At 38.5% G+C, this 26,300-nt stretch overlaps 1 protein-coding gene and 1 pseudogene across 3 annotated transcripts in view; both read right to left on the bottom strand.

Annotated features, from left to right (window-relative positions):
• Positions 1–11,599: 11,599 nt before the first annotated feature.
• LOC141510922 (prohibitin 1 pseudogene) lies at positions 11,600–12,489 on the bottom strand (annotated as a pseudogene).
• A 1,760-nt stretch (positions 12,490–14,249) lies between these two features.
• Positions 14,250–26,300, bottom strand: part of C2H1orf141 (chromosome 2 C1orf141 homolog) — a 55,166-nt gene continuing 43,115 nt past the window's right edge. For all 3 annotated transcript variants that reach the window (XM_074221227.1, XM_074221229.1, XM_074221228.1), the window contains 3 exons: positions 24,172–24,235; positions 19,310–19,490; positions 14,250–16,054 (listed from right to left, as the gene is read on the bottom strand). In XM_074221227.1, coding sequence (XP_074077328.1) covers positions 15,257–16,054; positions 19,310–19,490; positions 24,172–24,235 — 1,043 coding nt within the window. In that variant the 3' untranslated portion in view covers positions 14,250–15,256. The remainder of the gene's footprint in view (positions 16,055–19,309; positions 19,491–24,171; positions 24,236–26,300) is intronic.

Raw genomic sequence — 26,300 nt, 5'->3', positions numbered from 1 at the left:
CACTTAGATTTTCAGAGCTAGTAGCATATAATTGGGCAAAATAACTCAATAATTAATCTCCTCTTCATTTTTTGGTGAATATACTTGATTTTTGATACTGGTTATTTAAGTCTTTTGTTTTTAAACTCAAATAAGCCAAATTTATGAATTTATTGTGAGTTTTTTCATGAAATTAAGTGCTTAGTTTTATTTATTAGTTCAGTGGTTTTGTTATTTTCAATCTTATTAATCTCCTTTGATTTTCAGATTTTCATTTGGTATTTAATTAAAGATTTTTAATTTGTTCTTTTCTAGGTTTTTTTTGTTACATACCCAATTCATTGATCTGTTCTTTATTATATTAATATAAACATTTAGAAATATAAAATTTCCCCAAAATACTCCTGTGGCTTCATCCCATAAATTTTGACATTTTGGTCATTATTGTAACTTTCTTTAATGACATTATTGGTTGTTTCTGGGATTTGGTCTCATTCTTTGGGATTAGATTATTTTGTTTCCAATTAATTTTTGTCTTTTAGATTTTTCAAGGCAATGGAGCTAAGTGGCTTGCCCAAGGCCACACAGCTAGGTAATTATTAAGTGTTTGAGGTCGGATTTGAACCCAGGTACTCCTGACTCCAAGGCCGTTGCTCTATTCACTGCACCACCTAGCTGCCCTCCAATTAATTTTCAATCAGTAGTTTCATGGTCCTTTATTGAATGTAATTTTTATTGTATTATGATCTGAAAAGGATGTTTAAAATTTTTCCTTTTCTGTATTTTATTAAAAGGTTTTTATGTCCTAATACATGGTCAATTTTTGTATAGCTGCCATGTACTGATGAGAAAAAATATTTTTTTTGAAAAAATGTATATTTCTTTATGAAAATTATAAATGAAATATTACCAATAAGACTGAAGCAACAGTCACTAAATTAAACATGATAAATAATACATATCTAAAACCAAGATCACATGTATAATGGGAATAAACTAGAGGCCTTTCTAATAAGAGGAGGCCTAAAGCAAAGATGTCCATTATCACTGATTCTATTTGATTTAGAGCTAGAAATACTAGCTACAGCAATAGGCTGAAAACTCAACAAAGGGAAAAAGGGCAAGGCAAAGAAGGAACAAAATTAATGTTTTTTTGCAATTGATAAAATGGCTTACTTAGAGAACCACAGCAAATCAAATGAAAATTAACTAAAACAATGAACAACTCAGAAAAATTTATAGAATATAAACAAAATTCAAATATATATTCAACATTTCTTCATATTATCAACCCAGTAAGAAGGGATAGAAGAAAATTCCATTAGAATAATTACAGAATCTATAAACCACTAGGAGGCTAATTGAAAAGATACACACAGGAACTCTATGGCTATAGTGATAAATCTAAATCTTTTTTATGTAGATCAAAATAATTGGAGAAATATTAATTGCTCATGAATAAGTCAAGTTCCTATTTAAAAAAATCACCATACTGTCTAAATTAATTTCCTTATTCAGTGCAAAACAATTAAATTACTAAAGGATTACCTTACAGAGATAGAAAATGCAATAATGAAATTCTCTGGGAGGAATAAAATGTCAAGAATCTCAAAGGAAATGAAAAAAATATGATGAGAGACACAGTACCAGATCTCAAAGTATCCAAAAAAACAAGAATCACCCAAAAGAACTGGTTTTTGGTAAGAAATAGAGAAATTGATCAGTGGCACAGATTAGGCTTATGACATAATGGAGTAAACAAACATTGTCACCTAGGATTTGATAAATCCAAAGACCCAGACCTCACTATTCCACAAAAACTGTCGAGAAAACTAGAAAGTAGTCAGCTAGAAGACCAGATCCATCTTAGATATTAAGCCTGACAGCATAAACAAATTAGGGGAAAGACAATAGTTTTCATATATATATAAAATGTGAAATTAAAAGACTTTTGCAGAAACAAAACCAATGTTGCTGAAATTTGAAAGGAACCAGGTGAAATCATTGCCTTGGATTTCTCTGATAAATGTCTCATTTCCAAGATTCAAATCTAAGAGAATAAGAGTCATTCCTCAATAGATAACTGGTTAAAATAATAATAATGATAATGATAAATGAACAATTAGTTTTCTAGTTGACATAATCTGAGCTATCGATATTCATATTTTTAAAAATACTCCAAAGCATGATAAACATAAATTAAAGCTGTCCTGAGGTTCCACATCATACCCATCCTGTTAGCAACAATGGACCTATAAGAAAGTTAGTCACCACTTTGGTAAGCGGTACATTAATACTGTCTGGTAAAGCTGTGAGTTTGTCCAGTAATTCTGGAAACTGATGTGAAAATATGTCCCCTAGGGGCACAATTCATAATCTGTGCATACCTTTTGACCTAGAGATAATACTTGTAGATCTCTACCCCAAAGAGACTAAAGGAGGAGACAAGTCCATATCTCAAAGTACAGATTATCTTATTTGGGATACCTCATCTTTGTAACAGCTCTTTTTTTTATGATGGTGAAGAATTGTAAATTAGTTGTGATGTGAACAAAACCAGGAAGAGAATTTATATAAAACAACACTATTAAGAAAACAACTTTGAAAGACTTAAGAATTCTAATCAATGAGGGGCAGCTAGGTGGCACAGTGAATAGAGAACTGGCCCTAGAGTCAGGAGGACCTAAATTCAATCAGGCTTCAGACACTTAATAATAATTACCTGTGTGACCTTGGGCAAATCACTTAACCCCATTGCCTTGCCTAAATAAATAAACAAATAAATAAAGGAGGAAAGAAGGAAGGTTGAATAATTAAAAAAAAAAAGAATTCTAATCAATGAATTGACCAACCATGATTTCATAAGACTGATGTTGAAACATGCCCATCTCCAAACAGAAAGGTGATGGATTTAGGGTGCATGTTGAACCCTGGCCGATGTGGGAATTTGTTTTACTTACTGGATATATTTGTCATAAGGGCTTTGTTTTCCTTTTTCTAATTGAGAGACTGGAAAGGGAGAAAAGTAAATTAGATTTTTTTTAATTAAAAAATGGAATTCACAAGATAAAATGGTTAAAAATGCACCTCTTATGAGTATGATAGGACCTCATTATTCTTCTCACCCAACATAAGGAACCTTTACCAAAATGAAATCAAAGCCACCTGTATACCTGACTGGCTTTGGTTTCTCTGAAATGGCTTTCTGGTCATTTGAGATGATAAAACATCCCAGCCATGTAGAATCTCTCATATTTAGGGACACCGAAGATGATATGAATCTGCCATACCTTGATTCTCTGCTTCTCAGAAAGTAAAGAGGGGAGGGAGACGTCCACTGAATTCTTGTTTCTATGTTAAGACAAACTAAACTTCCCTTTGTTAAAATGTGTAGTGACTGATGAGGGCATCATTCCATCCCCAGTTTGACAGGGACTAAATTTGGATTTATTAAATGCTAATTATTTCTCACTAGGACTTATGGATTGCAAGGCAGGGCAGGGTAGGAAGAGGAATATATTTGAAAAAGACCTTCTAACAACAAAATATATCAGCAGAATTTTAAAAAATGTTAAGACTAAGAAGAATTGTAAATATAGGCTAAACAAATTCTATACCTTCATTCTCATGGAGGGCTTGCTTCATGTGTCCCAAGCAGTGTGTGTGGGATCTTCTAGCATTCTCTCTCTCTCTCTCTCTCTCTCTCTCTCTCTCTCTCTCTCTCTCTCTCTCTCTCTCTCTCTCTCTCCCCCCTCAATTTGAATTAATTCTCTTCTCTGCATCTAAGGATGGGAAGGACCTCAAGTTGATGCTGTATTTAACTGAAGAAATTAAATATATTTAGCCAGATCTGTTACTAAGGTGGGTCAGCTAGGGCTGACATATTGCCAACATCTTACAGGATTTCTTATTGGGGCCTGAAAACTACCATTGGCATCTTCCACCTGCTTGTGAAATCTTAGGAGTTATGGGGTAAGGTTCTCCAGCAGGGGTAGCTGGTTCTAGAGGTTGACAGAGGTGGGGAAAGGGAAGAAAACAGGAGGAGCTTAGGGACTAAGGTGGTACCCAAAGAAGAGGTCAGGGAGCAGACTGGGTTATGGGGCTTTGGGGAGGGGGGCAGCCTGGGGATCAGTGACCTCATGGAGAACACTCTCTTTGATCACAATTAACCTATGGAGAGGGGTCCTTCAGGCCTGCCTCATCATAGCATGTTCTACCCCCAAGAGGTCTCTGTCCATGATGGGCTTAGGAAGAGGTGAACCATTACCCATAAACAGGGTTGCTGGGTAGTGTAACAGATAAAGTGCAGAATCTGGAGTCAGGAAGACGTCTCTTTCCTGAGTTCAAATCTGGCCTTGGACACTTACTGGCTGGGTGACCCTGGACATATCACTTAACCTCAGTTTCCTCATCTGTAAAATGAGCTGGAGAAGGAAATGGCAAATCACTTCAGTATCTTTGCCAAGAAAACTCCAAATGGGGTCACAAAGAGTTAGACATGACTGAAACAACTGAAAAATCATCCTCATACCTAAAGAAAATTGTTTTTCATAGAAGGATCATCTCCTTCAGGGACATCAACACAGCTATATTACCGATAGGAAACTGAGATGGGGAAAGAAGTGACTTTTCTGAGGTCACACAGATAGTAAGTAAGAGAATTGAGACTTAAACTCAAGTCATGTTGCTCTAAATCCAAGAGCCTTTCTTTCAGTATGTAATATCCCATGACAACACATTTCTCTTCTTGCATTAAACTTTGAAGTTGTATTTAGAGACGCTATTGCCCTCAGAGAAGTTTTGCAAAGTTTACGATACAAATATGACTTCTTTCTCTTCTTCTTTTCCTCCTTTCCTTTTCCTCTTCCCCCTCCTCCTTCATCATTTTGTCATTTTTCTCTCTTGTTCTTGTTCTTCTCCTTCTTTTTAACTCTCCTCTCCCACCCACTCATCAGTTTTACAACACCATACAAATATGACTTCTCCTTTTCCTCTTTTCCTTTTCCTTCCCCCCTCCTCCATCATTTCCATCACTTTTCTATTTTTCTTCTCCTCGTTCTTCTTTCTATCCCTCCTCTTCTAGCTACTCATCATCATTACCCATCCACATCCTCATTGTTTTTGTTGCTGTTGTGTATAATGCACCAAATAAGATTTTGTCTGATCTCCTGGTCAATCTAATGTTCCCAAACTCTCCAAATAAAGTGGGATAATAGAGAGGACACTGGACCTAAAGGTAGGAAGTCATGTAGGTTCAAATTTTGTGTGACTCTGGGAGAGTCCTCTTCCCTCTACAAGGCTCAGTTTCCCCATGAGGGGTTGGACTCAGAATCCTCTTTGGTTTCTTCCAACTCTAAATCTATTAGCTTCTGGTCCTTCCTACTCACAAGGTTGTTGGAAGGAAGTACTATAGATATGTGACTCATTATTCTTAATTATAACCCTCTACTTAGAGTTTTCAAAAACCACTTTCCCTGAGGAATTCATGACCTTATTTCTATTTCTGGAAAAGTACAAGTCATTAAAACAGAACTGAATACCAATAATACAGCCGCCCTTTGCAGAATTCATTCAGCAGCTGGGTGAAACAGGTCTTTGGCCTTTAGCAGCTAAAATGAGCTCATTTCCCTTTTTTCCTGCCTTGAAGAAAATGCCCCAGGAAGCTGAATGGTCCCCAATGCTTGTCATTAACTCCACTGACAGGCTTTGCCAAAAAATGAGGTCTTTGCCCCTCAGTCCATAAAATGAGGGAAAATATGATCCCTGTACCAACTCCTTGATTCACATTTATTATAAAGCGAGGGATTTTAAACCTTTAAGGTTTATAAAAATGTTCTCCTTGGCTGGGGTGGAGGTTGGGGTGGGTGAGCTTCCCTAAAAAGGAACCAGCTCTGAGGTCCTGCAGGGTCAGATTCAGTTCTAGGGAAACCTGACTATAAGGAGATGGGAGCAGGCTTTTTCTCCTCCCTCTGGTCCCATAACAACTCTGGAGGAAAAAAATCTCTTAAATAAAATCTAGGTCATGTCCAAGACCTCAAAAGGTATCAACAAGTTCCTTGTAGAATGGACTCAATATAAACATCATAGCTACTTATTGCCCTTCACCACTAAGGAAGTGTTTAAACCCAAGACATGATCACTGAGGCCTTTCCTGATCCCCCAAATTGCTTTCCCCTAACTACTCAGTATTAGGGATGGTGCACATATTTCTATTTATTTTCTTTACATCCATTGTGGGTAGATCTCCATAGTCACTTGTCTCCTTCATTGCAGCCCAGGCTCCTGATGAGTAGGACTTGTTTCATTAGCTACATTGGTATCCCTGGTGACTAGTGCAGGGAGCTTAAAAAGTGCATGTTGAGGGATGGATAAGCCCTATCAATAAATACTTAAAGATGACCAGCATATTCTTTTAGAGCGAAAGACATCTCTATGGCCTCACTCAAGATAATTTACATTCACTCACTGAACAACTCCCTGGTCCTGATCTGTTGCCCAATCAGACATGGCTTGGGTTGGGTTACTGAACCAGCTGCAGTGTCCTCTTGATAGGAGTCACCTTCTCCCCTGAGAAGATAATGGTTAAAAGGAGTCCGGACCATCAGGAACCCATGAAATCATAGCTGCTGATTCTGGAAATGGCAATCTCTCAAGAGAAGTCATCTTGGTCACAAGACTGCTGTTGGGTGACCCTTGCTCAGGGCAGGAAATAGGAAACATAAGAGGTGGCCAAGGCTTTGAGGTCTTCTTGACAAATTTTCTCCTCCCCCTGACTGGACATTAAGAGAGAGCCTGGGGTGGCTAGGTGGTGTAGTGGATAAAGCACCGGCTTTGGAGTCAGGAGTACCTGGGTTCAAATGCAGTCTCAGACACTTAGTGATTGCCTAGCTGCGTGGCCTTGGGCAAGCCACTTAACTCCATTTGCCTTGAAAAAAACCTAAAAAAAAAAAGAGAGAGAGAGAGCCTGGCAAGGGCTAAGTGATGTACTCCAAAGAGTTGATTCAGTAACCAATCCTCAGTGACATCCTCCCCCCAATCATAGGAACCACTAAGGAGTTTCTCCAGCATAGAGAAGGGTCATGTTTAAGTGCTGAGCCAGAGCATTTCCAATGGATATATGCCCAACCCCATTGGGCATCCATTGCTTCAAAGGATAATGCTCATCATTTCCATTATGTAAATGAGTTTTTATTTATCACAGCTTAGTCACAATCTCATATCCAACTTCTTATTCTCCAAAAATAAAGGGGAAAAAACCTTTATACAAAATACTTCAAATCTTACTTTTAAAAGTATGGTTTTAAAGTGCCAGAACTTCAGATATTATCAACCAATAAACATTCCAGGATTAGGAAGGTGATCTTCTTGCTCTAATCTTTCCTGTTCAGGGCACATCTGGATTGCTTTGTTCCATTTACGAAGGACATTGAGAAACTGAAGCATTTCCAGAAGAGATCAAGTAGGTTTATAAAGGGTTTCCAAGCCATGCTGATGTTGATGAGAAGAGAAAGGGACTGGGGACATTTAGCCTGGAAAAGAAAAGACTTGGAAAGTTAAGTGAGTTAGTTGCCCAGTGTTGTAAATGGCAGACCCAGGTCCTTGGTTTCCAGACTTAAAGAGTAGGACTAATAGCAGCGGATGGAGATGATGGTGACATTCTCAAAAATTCCAAGGAGCAAAGATTTTATTGATGTGGAGCTTCCCTCAAAGATGCAGACCACAGTTTATTCCATCCCTGCTCACTTAAGGCCAGGTTCATTCATGATCTCCTACAAATTCACCACAAATATACTGGGGATCTTTCTCACATTCTCCTGATCTTGTAAGGATGCCAGTGGAACCCACAGCTTGTCCCCTAATTTTCCCTCACATTCACCAGATGAGCCTTCCTTGTTTTGAGAACGTATTTTTTTCTAATGACAGATTAACACAAGGACAAAAAGTTCCCAACATTTGGAAATGTTTCCAAATGGAGCAGACAGCCTTGGGGATTATCTGGATTTCCCTCAGAAGAGGGAATTGCAGAGGATTGCTGAAGTCAATCAATCATTCAGTGAACAATTATTATAGTAGGGCTAGGTACTGAATGCTAATTTAGTGTACCTAAATAGAAAAATACAAAAGACAGACTACATCCAAGGGACCTTGGGAGGGAAGGCACTGGAAGGTGGGGATGAGTTTCTTCTGAAGAAGGTGGCAATGAGCTGAATTTTGAAAGAGAAGCAGAAATTCCAAGATGAGGAGGTAAGGAGAGTGAGCATTCCAAGGATGGGGGCAATTAATAGGTCAATAAGCAATGTTATTGTATGCCAAACACTATGATAAGTGTTGGGGATACAAAGAAAGACAAGAGCTGTCCCTGTTTTCAAGGATCCCATATTCTAATGAGAGAGAAAACATGTAAACATCTATGTATTAGCTACCTTTAGATAAGATAAATTAGTGATAATCTCTGAAAGAAGATGGTAGGAAGGTACAGGGGGAAATCCTACAAAAATGTAGGATTTAAGCTGAGACTCATCTTCATTCCAGTCCTGCTGAATCTCTTATACTTTTGCGACACTCACTTTTGGCATCTTTGGTGTTGACTTGGTCTTCCTGAGTATATCTGCCCAGGTTTCTTGTTATGTCATTCCAGTAGTATTCCATTATGTCCATGTGTCACAGCTTATTTGACTGCTCCCCAATGAGGATAAGTTTTGTTTTTCTATCCCCTGCATTTCTTATAATATCCCTCCTTTCCTCTAATCTTGTAACAAAGATTAAAAAAGAGAGAAAAAAGTCACTTGAACAGAAGTAAATTTAGAGACTGACCTTATATTGACCATGACTAGTAATAGTGGGGCCAATACTTTTTATAAGAGGATTTTTTTAGGTTTTTGCAGGGCAAATGGGGTTAAGTGGCTTGCCCAAGGCCACACAGCTAGGTAATTATTAAGTGTCTGAGGCTGGATTTGAACTCAGGTACTCCTAACTCCAGGGCTGGTGCTTTATCCACTGCGCCACCTAGCTGCCGCATAAGAGGATTTAAAAAAATCTAACTAAAAAATCAATTATGGAAAAGGACATTTGAGATATAGAAATTCTATTTAAGACTTAAGATTTTATTAGAGAAATGCAGACCTTTCAGGCATTAAGAGGCACATGGAATTCCCAGGGAATGTTAAGGAAATCATAGACATTGATTATTGGGGCGGGGGGGAGAATCATTGTCCATGTTTTTAAAAGCCTTTTCTTAGCATAGAGGTAAGAACAGTAAACAAACCATGTTCATATTAAGCACAATATACTCAATATAAAAGGTTTTTTAAAAATAGGAATTGGTATATAGACCACAGGGAGACAAAATTTCCCTGGATCCTCAAAAAACCCTGTGAAAAGACTCCTGATTACAGATATTATTATCTTCATTTTACAGATTTTATCTTCATTTTACTTGAGATTTGAAAAGGTTGTAACTTGCTCATTGTCCCACCCTTGGAGGTCTTCAGGTAGAGGTGGAGAACTGCCATTGGGTCTACTAAAATGGAGATTCCTTCCATAAAGGGGTTGGGACAACTTGATAAACGAGGTTTCTTCCAGCTCTGGGATTCTGGAATCTACTCCTCTTTGGGAAAGATTCTTAGGAAGTTTTCATGACTTGGAGCCTAAATTTTCCTCCTACAAGTTATTCTGGTTCTGCAGAAAGAACACCTCTAGGCCCTCTTCCCATGACAATATTTCAGATTTTTAAACCCAGCTACCATATTCCTTCTCCTTCAATCTTCTCTTCTCTGAGGGCTGAAATATTTGTAATAACTTTCTTCAGATCCTTGGGTGAACAGGTTGTTTCTGACCTCAAAGGGCAGGACCAGGAGCAGTGAGTGGAGTTACCCCGGGCAAATTTAGTCTCAGACCTGCCAAGTTGGAATGACCAGAACTTGATAGAGCCTGTATTCTAGAGGTGGCATGATCACCTTTCCAGTCCTGTCCTGAGCTGGTACTTACAAAATTGCATCTTTGAACCCAAATAGGAAACCTGTTTATCTCTATCGAATTTTAGCTCCAGGCTCTAGCCAAGAGACATTAAGCTTAAATAGAAATCGATCCCTTCCGAAATACCACTAATTAATCTTGTTATATTATATTATATTTATTTTTGCTCACAATTCCCAATTATATTTTACACTGGTTGGGCTGCTCTGGAGCAATAAGACCAAGCCATCTGCTCTGGCCTGTCAAGACCTTTTTATTCCCAGTGTTTTAGCCATTATCCCTCTCTGTTTTGTGTCATCTAGAAATTTAATAAACATGCTATCTATTCATTTATGAATAAAATGCTAAATAGCACAAGTTCCTGAGGCATTCTCTTGGAGAACTCTTCCCAAAGTTGACAGTGACATCTCTTTCAGTTTGTCAATGAAATGGTTCCAATTCTGATTGTCTGAAGAGACCACTGTGGTTCCACACGGGACTCATCCATCAACTTAGATTTTCAAAAGATATGTTTAGAACAGCCACATCCAATTCACTGTGAACCTGAAGTAGAATAAAATGTAATTGGAAAATGTTAACAAAATAAAAATGACATTTTTTTTTGTTGTTGCTCATATCGGAGAGGTGTAACATTTGATGACACCATTTGGAGTTTTTGGACAAAGATGCTGGAGTGATTTCTCAGTTTCTTTCCTACAATACAATATAATGTTAATTTGCATCTTTTTAGGGTCACTATGTGGCCAAATGAATTTCTATTTGAGTTTGACATCATTGATTTAGAAGATGAAAGCAAAACTAGAAAACAGATTATAAATTTACTCCATGATTCTATAAAAATAGTGTTAGAAATGCTAAGGCTCAGGATGAACTAAGGTTTCCTAGATAAGGTTAAGGACAACCAAAAGGATTGTGGGCTTGTTGTGCTATTTTGGAGGTACTTTTTAAAGCTCAACTATGGAAAGAAGGAAAGAGACTGGCTACTTTGGGATGTATGGGATGATGCTGACACCAGAGGGGTCTATTCTTACTAGAGGGCAAGGACATTTGTCCTGGAAATTGCATATTGAAAATGAGTTCAGACTCAAGGAGTTAGTAAGAAGTCAACCCTTGATGAATTCAAGTCACATGGATGGGTTTCCTTAGTCATTCAAAGAACTAATAGTGGGAATTTCTGAGTGATGTGTGAAGAGGATGGAAAATAAGAGAGGGTACTTCAGATCTGGAGAAAGGTGTCTTCCTAATTAAAAAACAAAAGGAAAGATGAGACTGTAAGCCATATGCTACTGAGATTGACTTTCATTCTTGGGAACACTTTAGAGTGGATAATTAAAAAAAAGAAAAGGAAACAGATTCATGAGGAAGTGGTCATGTCAGGTTAATCTCATTTCCTTTTTTGACAGGGTTTCTAAACTCATTGATCAGGAGGAGGATGAACATTTAATCTTATATTTCAGTAAAGCATTTGATGAATTATCTCATGCTATTCTTTTTTTTAATCCCCAAAAATGACTTTAATTTTATTTCTTTTGCTTAAGCCAAATCATTAGATCTCACAGTGATTTTGGGTGGGTGGGTGGGGGCAGGGAAAAAGCTGTAGATTAGATCATGGCTGAGTGGGGTGGGGTTGGTAAGGCCACCAGCCTCACTGGGGAAGCTGGAGGAGCACCTCCTGTCCAGCAGGCAGGTAGGTGATATTCTGAGAGCGGGAAAGCTGATAAGCAATGTCCTCTGCAACTCCTAGCTTACAAAGCTCTATTAGGCCATCTACTGCAGTGGCCAGTGAATTAGCAATCAGTTCAGCTGCTTTGGAGTCACCCTCTGCTGAGATGATGGCTGCTTTCTTCTGTTGCTCAGCCTTTTCCACTACAAATCTGGCCCTTTCTGCTTTCTGCTGAGCCACCTGTTTGGCTTCTACTGCCTCTGTGAACTCCTTCCCAAAGGTCAGATGCATCAAAGAAACATCATCTAGGATGAGCCCAAAGGTCGCTGCTCGCTCTGTGAGGTCATCACTTACTTGTCTAGAGACTAGTTCTCTCTGGGTGATCAATTCTCCAGCATCAAATTGAGCTACCACAGACTTGAGGATCTCAGTGGTTATGGATGGCAGCACCCACTCATCATAGTCCTCACCAATGCTGGTGAAGATTTGGGGCAATTGATTGGCAACAGGTCAGAAAAGAATATGAAGAGTGATATTGACATTCTGTAAATCCTTGCTACCAGTGATTACTGGGACATTCCGTGGCCGGAAATGGCAGTCAAAAATAATTGGGTTCTGTACCCATGGGATGAGAAAATGAGTCCCTTCTCCTACAACAATGTCTTGGACTCCATGGAACCTATCAAAGATGACAGCTCTGTGGCCAGCATCCACATTATATAAGGCAGAGTTGACAACTCCTTCTACAACAGCTAAGCCCAGACCAAACCTGCCAACAGCTTCAAACAGTTTAGCAGCCATGTCTTCTTCAGATAGTCTTGGTCTTCTACCCTCTCAGACCAGACACAACTCTGACCTCCACATGAATTCCCCAACCCCATTTACTGCCTATCTCATGCTATTCTTAAAGGGTAACTAGGTGATGCAGTGGGTAGAGCACCAGCCCTGGAGTCAGGAAGACTAAGGCCAAATCTGTCTTCAGACACTTGACAATTGCTGTGTGACCTTGGGCAAATCACTTACCCTAGTTGCCTTGCATCCAGGACCAACTCCGGGCATCCTGATCCATATCTGACCATTGGACCCAGATGACACCAGAGGAAAAAGTAAGGCTAGTGACTTAGCATACCACCCCCACTCTAATCCAATTCACTTACATGTCATGGCATCAACTCTCTGATGTCATGGCCTTCTTCAAGAATGAAGGACATTCTTGGAGGGAAAATGGAGAGATGTAGACTAGACACTTGATGGAATAACTGTATTCAAAGGAAATGTTCTTCTCTCAGTTTGGCTTTGGGCTGCCCCAGGGATCTGGGTCCAGTCAGGTGCTCTTTGACACATTTTGTTAGTGACTTGGAGAAAGGTTTAATGATTTGCTTATCAAATGTGTAGCTAACAGAAACCTGGGAAGACAAGTCACACAGCGACTGAAAACCAAGTTCCAAAACCAGACTGTTGACAGTCTAGGGCATCTGGCAAAGTCTCAGAAGAGGATAAGGATACATTTAAGATAAATATAAGATTCACTAGGGAATAAATTATTTGAGCCTCACAACAATAAGGGGAGGTAGGTGCTGTTATTGTGCCCATTTTACAGTTGCACAAGGTCACATAGTTAATAACTGTGTGAGACTGGATTTGAATTTGGGTCTTCCAGATTCCTGGTCCAATGCTCTCTTCACTGGGGTGCCACTGAGATGACCTAGAATCAAGAGGCTTCTTTACTTTAACCAGACCTCACTGGGTCCCCCCAGTAGGACACTGATGATCAGGAAAAGCAAATTTAGACCTGGTTGAATGGAAACATGGAAAAAATTATGCTGAGTCTAAAGAAACCAGAGACTTGTAGGCCTTTGAAGAAGGCTCACACTCATCAACCTGTCTTAAATTGCCCAATCGGATGGAGAAGGGACATCAGGGGTCATTCAGTACAACCTGTAATGTCTGTTTGACCTCCAACTACCATTGCACCCATTGTACAATTTAGAGAGTTGCCTGTGGCTCTGAGAAGTAAGTCTTTTATTCAAGGTGACAGCCTTCACCTGGACAAGAACCCTGGTGCCTGTCCAACCTATCCTAGAAACAACCAGTCAGCCTAGGTTTGAAGACACTAAGATAGAGCCAATGACTGACCATGAGAGTGAATCTACTTTGGGATTCATGTCATTGTTAGGAGGTATGGTATAATGGGGCAAGGGGCCACATGGCCTGGGTTCAAATACCTCCTGGGACTCTTCTACTAGTCGTATGACTATAGACAACAATCTGGATGTGTTTCTCCATTTTATAAATGACAGTTCTTGCATTTATGATAAAGAGTGAGGGGAATGTGAGTTGTTCCCTTTCAGGCAGAATGAGGTTCATCCCTTCTTCAAACACTGGAACACAGGTAGCATGTTTCCCCACCAACCTTTTCTTGGCACTTTATCCCTTGTCTCTCTTAAGAAAGACTAATCTGGGAAGGGGGGAGGGAAAGGAGGGAGGTAGAAAAATGTGAAAATCAAAAGCTTACAAAAAGATGAAGGTTGAAAATTGTCTTCACATTTAATTGAAATTTTTTTTAAAAAAATCCCCAAGATCTTATTTGTTTTAGTTTTGGCTTTTATATCATGTAACATATTGAGCTTGCAATCCACTAAGACCCTGAGATCATTTTCAAAAACCTCCATTAGCTTGTTTGGTTGCCACAATGTGATAAGGCAGCTAAAATAACCAAGACAGTTAGTTACAGCTTCTAGAAAGAAGGGCAGCTAGTCTTGATTTTGTTCCATTTGAAATTTTTTAAGCAGTAGGTTTTTATGGAGAAAAAAATGAATCACAAAAGTTTCAAATTTCAGACTCCATCTATAGTATTGTGTTCAGTTCTGCATGAAGCATTTTAGGCAGGAGAAATTCTGGGGGTGGGTTGCTGATCAGAATGGTAAAGGCTCCAGGGCCATTCCATTTGAGAGTCAGTGGAGGAACTGGGAGGTAAGAGGGATGTGATAACTGTTTTTAAATACCTGAAAAGTAGTGGTTTAGAATGGCCCCAGGCACAACAGATATAAGAGACAAAGGGGTACCTTTAGGCTTGAAGTAAAGTGATTTCTCAAGCATCTGACCCCAAAGGAGAATAGGGTAACTTGGCTGGCCCTGGGGAACTCTTCATTTAAGGGTTGTTTGTTTTTTTTAATTCTTTCAGATCTGGGTTAGACCAGTCGGTCACTGAGTTCCCTTGCAACTCTGGAATTCAAACCCTGTTTCTCTGATCCCAGAGTCAATAGTTCCACTATATGTCTTAGGATAAAATAGCAATTTCTTTTTCAACATTTTAATTTTGTACTCAAAAATTTTTCCCCACTCCCATACAAATCACCAAGGGTAAACAATTTCTTAAAAGATGATTTCATTATTGATAAGGCATCTGTGAATACTTTTTGATATCTGATGGAAGAGGCCATTTTATAGCCACAAAATTCAAAATCTGGTTTTATAGTAACATTTACAAAACCCTTTAATAAACTGACAAAGTAGGAAATCCTTCAGCTTTGTATGATGATTCTTGAGGAGGAGGGATAATGAATGCTGTCCTATTGGCTCTGGTGGGGGGGGGGGCAGGCATCTGGGAAGCATCCAGCCGTATCCCATGGCTGCTTCTCACTGTGCTGTGGAAATATTGATGAATGGCTGCCAAGATAGTTTTGGTACCACTGATTTTCCTCCTGTCCAATTGTCGGCATCATCCAAAGATGTCAAAAATAAGGGATTCTCTGAGATGAAGGCCTGCCTCTCTTGGGCCTTCTCTTTTTGCATTTGTTCTGCTATCTCCATCACAGGGGTGTTGGACTCAAATCCTGAACCTGAAAACTTCTCATTGTATTTGACTAGGCTAGAGGTCTGGGGTTTATTTTTCAAATCTTGTGTCCCAATGGCTGTTTTACTTCCCAACAATTTGGGAGGCCTTTTGTTCAAAAGGTTATCCAAGTGAGTCATCCTTACGGTGTTGTGGATTCTATGGAAATTCTGAAGGTATTTCGAGTGTCTGGCATTTGAAGAGTACTTAAATTGGGAAGAAGGTTTTGAAGTCAGATCTTTAGAACTTTTGTCAGATTCCAGTCTGTCTTTGTGGGCCAAAAAGTCATCATCAGCCACTTGGACTGATGGAAAGTCACTTTTCCTCTGTGCTGCTTCTTTTATCACATTTTCTGCCTCAAGAGGTATCATATTAGCATCTATCTGCCATTCATCTAAGAGAGTTCCCTTTGGACAGAAAGTTGCAGTCACAGGATCCCTAATTAAGTTTTTAATGATGTCACTGTTTTTTTTCAAAACAAGATTTGTTTTTTCGTTAATTGGCTTTTCTTTATTTTTCAGGTAATGCTTTTTTCTGGTCAAGAGAAACATTTGTATGTATCTCATATCGTGAAAAATGATGGGATTAGTACTACTTGTTACCTGTGAAATAAAAAAGGAAAAGGCATTTAGATTTCCTTCTAGACATAGCTGGCCATCTTATCTACCAGGACACAAATTAGTGCCATAAACTCCAAAATTAGAAATTGCTAGGCAGATGTATCTAATAATATTCACAAAATATGTACAAAAGAATGTATCTCTAGTTATGATATATTTTTCTTTTCACTGTATGTTGATTAAGTAAAAAAGAAAGGTATTTTATGGACTAACCAATACTTTTCAACATTTTCAGTCTCAAGTTCTATACATTTAAAAATTATTAGTAAGATTGGGGGGAAAATTGTAAAACTCAAAATAAATAAAATCTTTAAGAGAAAAAAATTTTTAAAAGTTGAGAAGATCCTTCAAAAAGCTTTTGTTATTTATGTCATTTGTTATCTAGCAAGAGTTATTGTATTAGAAATTACATTGCCTTAGAACTATTATGAAAATGTTTTTGACCTTGCAGATGCCCTGAAATGGTCTTAAGGACTCTCAGAGACTCCTTTTGAGACCTGTTGGTCTAATCTTTTGAAATGATATAATCGAAGATGGAGAGAGGCAACTTCAATCTCTAAGAAAATCTCCCTGGAAGTAACTGTTAGAAAATACTGGACCACTAGTCCAATCTGTAATGTGTATTTTTGCATTTTTAGGTTGGTTCTTATTCTCCAAGAACCAACATACACATAAAAATACACATAAAATGGACTGAGATGAAAGATTCTAGAAGGCCTTCGTGCTCAGGCTGAATGATGATTTGGGGATATCATCCCTGACGGTATTTGGGTTTGTGTACTGACTGAATTAGATGGTTCCCTGAGGCACCTTCTTGCTATAGAACTTGAGGGCTTTGATTCTGTAATCAGAGATCCTAAGAAACTTTTTTCTTGTAGTTTAGTTGTTCAATTGTGTCCATATCTTCTTGACTCTATGAACTTGTCCATGGGGTTTTATTGGCAAAGATATTGTACTAGTTTGTCTCCATTTTACATTTGAGGAACTGAGGCAAATAGAGGTTGAGTGACTTGAGTAGGGTCACAGCTAGCAAGTATCTGAGGTCACATTTGAACTCAGATCTTCCTGATTCCTAGTAAACATACAAGATTACAAACAGAGCTATAGTGACATTTAGAGACCCCAAGAGCACCATCTTGGAATGTGTTTCCTATCTCTGGAAGCTGCATTTTAAGTGAGTTCCTCCACATCCATGTCCATCCTCAACAGTGGCAGTCTTGCCTTTGGGCATACCTCCTCCCCCCACCCCCTCCATCTCAGTCAAACCCCTGGCCTGTTCCATCTCTCATCTCTCCATTACTAGCCAATAGCCAACAGTGTAGACATCTCATGGCTTTCCAGAGAGTGCTTTCTCTGTTATGGAGACCACAACCCCATGGATGTCCACTCATCTCAATCCTCAAATTAAAAAAAATGTCCAAAACCTATGCCATTCTATTAAATGAATCAAAATTTAAGAGCAATCTTAATCCAAAAGATTAAACCAAAGAAACAGTAAGCTGAGTTAGAGGCAATCCAGCATAATGAGTAGTCCTGGACTAGATAGTCAAGGAAAACTGAAGGTTCAAATCTTATTGCTTATGTTTACCACCCAAGTGACCCTGAGCAAGTTCATAATATTGTGTGAGCCTCAGTTTCCTCATCTGTAACATGAGGGGGTTGGATGAGATGACTTTGAAGACCCCCTTTTATAAAAGATCGAAGATGTCCTATGATGGTCTTAAGATGGTTCTATGAGCCTAATTCATTTAGAAGAGATGGAAACATTCAGGCACCCTTGGCTTGGTTGACCATTGCCTTACTTGGACTGAAAGGTAAGCCTCGGGGGACCCCCGCAACCAAATTTGTAGCCAACCAAAGCATAAAGATCTAAAAGCAATTTTCAAGGGATTGGTTATGAAGGATAGAGCTCAGCTATCTAATGAGGTCACGATCACTAGAAAGCAATAAGGAATTCTCAGAGATCTCCCTGGTCATCCGTCATATGGAAGGTTACCCAATGCACCCCACCTCTACCCCGACAGAGGAGCCCTTAGGGGCAGCCTTGGATACACTAGACTAGACAAACCTTAAATGGTGTGGCACAGCCTGGCTCACTGCTAGGTTCATGTTTCTGCTGGCTAGAAGGGCAAGAGATCTTGACCTGGGGCCATGAACTTTTCATAAAAAAAAATCAACCTTTTGATAACTGTTTCAATATTATCAATTTTCTTTGTGATCCTATATATTTTATGCAGTTAAAAACATGGATATATGTTGGGTATAGGCATGTGAAAACATGTATGGATGTATGTAGCATGTAGTATGTGTGTGTGTGTGTGTGTGTGTGTGTGTGTGTGTGTGTGCCGACTGAAAGGGAGAGAGGGGAAATACCAAAAGCCAATCCACAGGGACGTTTCCTGAGGCAGAAGTGACTAGGTACCAGAAAAGTCTGCGCAGGATCCAGGAGCCCAAGAGATCAGGAGCTCAGGCCATGAGACTCAACCAGCCAACAAGTGTCTGTTCTGTGTGCAGCTGGTGGTTAAGGTCTGGGGCCACCAAGGGAAAATGGGCAGGAATCCCTGCCCTCAAGGATCTGAGAGTTTAATAAGGATGATGTCATGTATGGATACTATATATATTTGGAAATACGTGTCTATTTAAATATTTAAGTATATAAACTCGTACACAGAGAATTAAATCAAGGAGATAGAGATTTATATATATATATATATAATATATTATATAAATATATACTATATATATTATATATAATATATATATATAATATATATACAAAATATATGTATAAAATATATATAATTCTCTGTCTCTGTGATTCTCTCTCTCTCTTTTTGTATTTATGTCTCTCTGTCTCTGTCTCCGTTTCTGTCTCTCTCTCTCTCTCATTTTTGTATCTGTAGTCCCAGTCCTTAGCACAAAGTTGCCATATCTGAACAGGATCCTCACAGCACCCAGGCCAGAGCCCACCCTAGAGCCAAGCCCACCCATTGTCTGCTGGCTGTATTAGCCTTGGAGCTCCCCAGGACAAAGACTATCTTTTGCCTTTCTTTATACCCCAAGACTGGTCATGTTGACCCCCTATAGCTGCTTCATATACTTGTGGACTGGTTTCCTAATCTCCTGCAGACCTGTCAAGGTCCTTCCCATCTCCTCCAGAAGCAGTCCCCCTTCGGCTCCATGGTGTCCATCCCCTGGACTTTACCAAAATGACTGGAAAATGTTTATTTTTATTACCAGGGAAGAGGCCACTTGCTTTGATTGATTGAGATTGATGATCTTGGCATTTGGCTTGTTCAGCTCATCCTCAATGCTCAGAGGTATCAAATTTGTTGACTTGTCTTCTAAGTCGGGTCGATTACTGAGCCAGACAGTTCTTTTCAGAGGAGTGAAGTCCTTTTGGACCATTGGATTTTTCCTGTGAATGGACAGAGGTTTAGCAAAAAGTCTGCAATGCGGGAATAGACCAGGTCAGTCCAGATTCATTAATGCAACAGTTATCCTTGATGGAGTCCCTCTATCCAACCCAATCCAACAAATATTTCTGAGGTACCTCCAATGTGTTAACACTGCGCTAAACCCTTTATAGAGAATTTCTCATTAGATCTGCATGATGACCCTCACAGGTGGGAGCTACTATGATCCCCATTTTGCAGCTGAGGAAACTGAGGTGGATGGAGGTGAAGTGATTTTCCCAGTCATATGGACCTGGAGTCTGGATTTGATCTTCGGACTCATCCTTCTATCCACTCTACTGCTTCTGTACAACTGAGCTTCTGGAGAAAATGAGGCAAAAATGAAACAGTCCTTTCTGCTCCCAAGGAATTTGCTTATATTGTACCAAGTTCTGTATTCTATAATATTAGGTAACCATCTATCAACAAACAGCTACTTGAATATCTCCTATGGCTAAAGTGCACTGAATTAGTTGCATGAGGAATAGACACATGAGCAAACAGTGGTCCCTGTCCTCAAGAAGCTTCTATTCTAGTGTGTATCCAACATTATAATATGCTATGTAATATAATATAATATAATATAATATAATATAATATAACATAACATAATATAACATAACATAACATAACATTATAATATAATATAATATAATATAATATGTAAAATACATGTATTAGAAACTTAACAAATATTTTAACCAATATTTTTTCCCCTCCAATAATATGGAAAACAATTTTTAACATTTTTTAAAGTTTTGATTTCCAAAGTCTATTCTTCTTTCCCACCCCCCCAAACCAGTAAGTAATCTGATATAGGCTATATCTGTGCAATCATGTAAAACATTTCCATATTAGTCATTTTGTGTAAGATGACTCAAGAAGAAAAGGAAGAAGAAAGAACCAAACAAATGAAGGAAGAAGAAAGGGAGGGAGGGAGGGAGGGAGGGAGGAAGAAAGGAAAGAACACATAGAATGTCTAACTCTAAATGAAATAATTGCCTGGAATATAGGTCTGTGGTTTCCACCAAGATAGAAGTTGAAATGGTATGGCATTTTCTTAGCCTTTGAGAACTCTACTTGGCTCTAGTTATCTGCTGTGGAGGCCATGACTTAAGAGTTGTCATCAGAGAGAGGTTCTACTCACTCTACACTAGCGAACTGTAGAAGAAATTTCAAGTCATTGAAACTAGAAGCTGATTATAGAAGGTAAAGACCAACAGAGACTACAAGTCCAAGAATCATGTAGATACCATCAAGCTTGGGCTTTTCCATATGAGAGATGGATGATAGAAGACCTTGATGACTCCCCATCTCCTGAGGCTCCAAAGCTCGCATGGAGAAGCAAGTCTAACCTGTGGCATCATTCTGTGTGGCCTTCTTTGTGTGCAATGGAAACACAACAAGTTGATTCTCCTGTGAGTGGCCTGCCCATGACTGTGCCTTGACAACCTACTTGTCCGTGTACAGTTCCCTCATGGATGATCCCTCTGTATTCCCACTCTTACCAATGAAGACACATGGGTATTTGCCTCATACATATAGGAAGAATATTCTATTGCCATCAAATACCTTTGCTTTGAACTAATTTTGTCCCTCTGGTCAACTAGAGAAAAAGAAAACACATAGGGACAGTTCAAAGGAAGGAAAGATGGGATTCTAATAGATTAAACTTCTATAGAGGTAGTCAACCTAGGAGGAATGGGGAATTCTTAAAAAATAAATTGTGATGATTCAAAAAAACCTTTTTTTTTAGGTTTTTACAAGGCAAATGGGGTTAAGTGACTTGCCCAAGGCCACACAGCTAGGTAATTATTAAGTGTCTGAGACCGGATTTGAACCCAGGTACTTCTGACTCCAGGGCTGGTGCTTTATCCACTGAGCCACCTAGCTGCCCCCCCCCAAAAAAAAAACATTTGAAGGAGGAAAAATCAAAATAATTTGGAGAGACATATGGATGCTTTGGGAATGCACCAGCCAACAGATTAAAATATACATGTACACGCATATATAATATTATATATATATATTTATATTTATATTTATACATATGTACAGAAGACAGAAACAAAGTAAGGCAGTGGAAGGTGAATACAAAAGTGTGGCATGTTACCTTAAGAATGCTGTTCACTGGCAAAAAAGTTCAAAATTTACCAAAAAGGAAAGAAAAACTAAAAACAACAAAAAGAGTTTTAAATTTTTTATCTGTTTTTTTCCCTTGCTTTGTCCGGTGCTTTTTTTTTGCATCATAGAAATGTTTTGCATGACATCACATGTATAAGTAGCATATTGCTCACCTTCTCATATGGGAGGGGGAAGGACTGAAAGGAAGGGAAGAATTTAGAACTCAAAATAAAAATGAAAAATAATTTAAAAATAGCAAAGAATATTTTGTTTGTGTTGAGAAAAAGAGAACCCAAGAAGAGATAGGACCACTGAGTGGGGTGGATGGGGAAATGACAAAAAAGAGAAAGCAGAACTACTAAGTCTTCATTTGGTTGCTCTTTTCTCTACCAAGAAGAATGACTTTATGATAGAAGTGAAGGAACAAATATGGACAAGAAAAAATATCTTATCATATTCTATCATATGAATTCTATTAACCAAACTGGATAATAAGGAAAGAATAGCTAAGATAGATAATGAAAGCACTTTGATGACTGATGAAATCACAACATACAGCTAAGACAAACATTCTGATATTCTGAAAACTGGCAAATATAATTGCTGAACCAACAAGGATGTATTTTAATGATATCACATTAATGGCAAATAGGAAAGGTGCTTGGTCTAGAGAAGGGTGAATGTGATTCTGATTTTCAAAGAAAGTAAAGAGAAGAGACTTCAAAACCAGTGAAGTTGATTTTGGCTGAATGTCAACTGATTTAGCTAAATGTCATACCATTCCGACTTGTGGGTATTGAGTTGGAAGGGCTTTCTAGTTCCAAAACCCTGAAACTGGAAAGATCTCTCCACCTGACTACATGATGGCCCTGTAGGTTCTTGAAGGCTGAACACATCTCATGCCCCATGAGGCACCCTCAGGTTCCTCAGCAGGTCCCAACATTCTCTAAGCTCAAGGACTTTGACTCTCCTGGTTGCTTTCCTTTGGACAATTTTTAGGTGACCAGAGTCTTGAAACTGTGGTGCCAAAACTACATTACTCTAAGATAGATCTGACCAGGGCAAAGTATACTTCCTTGTTCTGGATACTGATATGTGAATGAGTGCCATAGTGCAGAGAGCACAAGTCTTGGAATCAGGAGGATTCATCTCCCTGAGTTCAAATCCAGCCTCAGACATTTACTAGTGAGGTGACCCTGGGAAAGTCACTTTACCCTGTTTGTCTCAGTTTCCTCATCTGTAAAATAAGCTGAAGAAGGAAATGGAAAATCACTCCATTATCTCTGCTAAGAAAACCCCAAATGGATCATGAAGAGTTGGATATTACTAAAAAACAAACCAAACCAAAAACAATTCAACAGCAGAAAAGGGGAACATTAGTTTTGTCACATTGCAGCTCACTGGGATCTTTTGGCATTTCATCTGTTATTCAACTTATTAAACATTCTTCCCCACTTTGGGCAATCCACACATTTTTTGGACTGTGATTTTTGTTCTGACTATACATATATGATATTAATATTAGTAGAATGATAATGAGTTGCCATAGAAGATAAATATTTTACTAAGTTTTTTGGAAAAGTGTGAGAGAAGTCACATGCCTAGAGAGCTGAATATGAAAAGAGTACCTCTCACCTTGGTCAGGAAAAGTGGAGAGTAGAGTCACACTGGGAAGCTGGACCTCAAATCATCAGTCTTATAAAAGAAAAGCCATTAGCGATGTCTGGGACCCCATCTTTCACAACATCCTTGTAGTTTTATTATTGCAAAAGGGACTCATCTGTCCACTTGTGTCTTCACTTGAAGTCTCCTAATTGTCTTATTTACTAAGTGCATAGGGTTCATGCATACATGAGCATGTTTATATATGTGACAATATGCGTGCATATACATATATGTGCCAATACATGGATCTCCTCCAGACAACACTATGGTCCCTTGACCTGTTTAATTGGGAATGTAGAATCCAAGATCCCTTTTACTTTGACACCTTCCATCATGGATCTGAAATAGGAAGTAGGTGGAAAGGACGAAATATTTCTAATCCAATGGGCATCATGGGGAAGAAGAAAGAGCTTTGAATCTGTAGCAAGTAGACTTGGTTTCAAATTCTGGCTCTCTCATTTGCTGCCTGTTTGATCCTGGTCTAGTCTCTTCTCTCTGGATCTGATTCCTCAGTTCTGAAATGGATGAGCTGGGCCAGGTAGTCACTAAGGTCCCTTTCCAGCTCTAGAGCCCTGTCCTCTGTTCCTGTGGTCACATGAGGAGTGAAGTGTCAAAGGCAGGATTTGAACTCTGAGTTCAATGCCCAGTCCTCTGCAACATGCTACTGCCTTCTCCCAATGATAACCAACCAGAGATCATAGAGGATTGTTCCCAAATTGTTGAGAGAACATGATTCCAATTTTAGGTTATACCCCAAGGCTTTCATCAAGGGCTAGAAATGGGGGGATGTTCATTACCTCTTCTTTTAACAGGACAAGAAAATAAAATATAAAATATCAATGTTAAATTAGTTACCTTGCTTTTTTGCGATCCTTCGGTAAACCTGTTCCAGGTTTCTGATAAATATTTTTATCTTTACCTGGAATGAGAAAAGCTTTTTGTTGGAGATTGGTGAGCTGGGTCACTTAGTAAACAGTTGGGGAAAAGGGAACAGGGGTCTAAGTGGCAGTGGTGTGCAGAGAGAAGGGCCCCGGATCTGGAGACAGAAGATCTGGCTTCAAATTTCCCTCTTACTCTCAAGAAGCTCTCAGTATAATGGTGAAGATAGTATGCAAACCATCATATACAAGCAAAAATTATACAGATTAAATTGGAGATAATATCAAAGGGAAGAAACAAGTTTTAAGTGGGATTGGGAAGGCAACTTGTAGAAAGTAGGATCTGAGCTGAAACCTGTAGGAGCCAGGGAAGCCAAGAGATGGAGAGGAAAATATGAGTTCAATCTGCATTCAGACTCCATCAGCTCTTTCTCTGGATGTGAATAGAATTTTTAATCATTAAGTCCTGTGTAATTGTCTTGGAGCATTATATTGCTGAGAAAAGCTAAGTCATTAGCAGTTGATCATCGTACAGTATTGATGTTACTGTGTATAATGTTCTGGTTTTGCTTACTCCACTTCCTAACAGTTCATAGAAGTCTTTCCAGATTTTTGGAAATTATCTGATCATAATTTCTTACAGCACATTGGTATTCTACTACATTTATATATGACATCTTGTTCAGTTTTTCTCTAATTGATGGGCATCCCCTAAATTTCCAGTTGTTTTTTTTTTTTTTTTTTTGGTGAGGCAATGGGTAACTTGCTCAAGGTCACCCAACTAGGAAGTATCTAAAGTCTGAGGCCAGATTTGAACTCAGGCTCTAATTCCAGGGTTGATGCTCTATCCACTGTACAACCTAGCTGTCCCAATATCCAGTCATTTACCAACACTAAAAGAGCTGCTATAATTTTTTTTTTGTAAAATAGGTCCTTTTCTCTTTCTCTAGCTGTCTTGGTCTCTCTCTCTCTCTCTCTCTCTCTCTCTCTCTCTCTCTCTCTCTCTTTTATGTCTTTGTTATATAAACTTAGTAATGGTATTGTTGGGTCAAAGAGTATGCAGAGTTTGGTTCTCCTTTAGGTCTAGTTCCAAATTGCTCTGTAGAATGTCTGATTAGTTCACAACTCCACCAACAATGCACTAGTGTCCCCACATCCCCTCTAGCATTGATCACTTTCCTTTGCTGTCATATTAGCCCATCTGATAGGTGGGAGATGGTACCTCAGAGTTGTTTTAATTTGCATTTCTCTAAACAAGTTATGTAGATCATTTTATTTGACCATAGAAAGTGTTGACTTTTTCATCTGAAAACTGCCTGTTTTATATCCTTTGACCATTTATGAATTGGGGAATGACTTGTATTCTTATAAATTTGAATTGTTCTTTATATATTTGAGAAATGAAGCCTTTATCAGAGATACTTGCTATGAAAATTGTTTCCCATTTTTCTACTATCCTTCTCATCTTTGTTGCATAGGTTTTGTTTGTATAAAATGTTTTTAATTTAATATAATCAAAATTATCCATTTTGTATTTTTTGATCCTAAATTCTATATGGATCTGAGAGGTAAACTATTCCTGGCTTTTCTCACACTTACTTGATGTATAAATCACATAGCTATTTTGAACTTATTTTCATATATGGTGTAAAATGTTATCTATGCTCAGTGTCTGTTTTTCAGGGGTTTTTTAGGAGTATTTGTTGGATAATGAGTTCTAGATGCTGGCAGTCTTTGAGTTTATCAAACATTTGATATTAGGATCATTTACTACTTTGTATTGTCTACCCAATTTATTCTACTGATCCACCACTCTATTTTCTAGTCAGTTCCAAATAGTTTTGATGATTACCACTTAATAATATGGTATGAGATCTGGAATAACTAGGTGACCGTCCTTCACATTTTTTTCATTAATTCTGAAAAGGATCTATTTGTACAGAAATATTAATATCAGATCTTTTTATGGTGGCAAAGAATTGGAAATTGGAAATTGAGGGGATGCACATCAACTGGGAATTGGTTAAACAAGTTGTAGTATATCATTGTAAAAGAGTAATATTGTGCTTTAAGACATGATGAGCAGGATGCTTTCAGAAAAACCTG

This window comes from Macrotis lagotis, chromosome 2 (assembly GCF_037893015.1).
Source record: "Macrotis lagotis isolate mMagLag1 chromosome 2, bilby.v1.9.chrom.fasta, whole genome shotgun sequence".
Lineage (NCBI taxonomy): Eukaryota > Metazoa > Chordata > Mammalia > Peramelemorphia > Peramelidae > Macrotis > Macrotis lagotis.
Note: the sequence above shows the minus strand (reverse complement) of the source record. Positions and strands in the feature narration are given on the sequence as shown.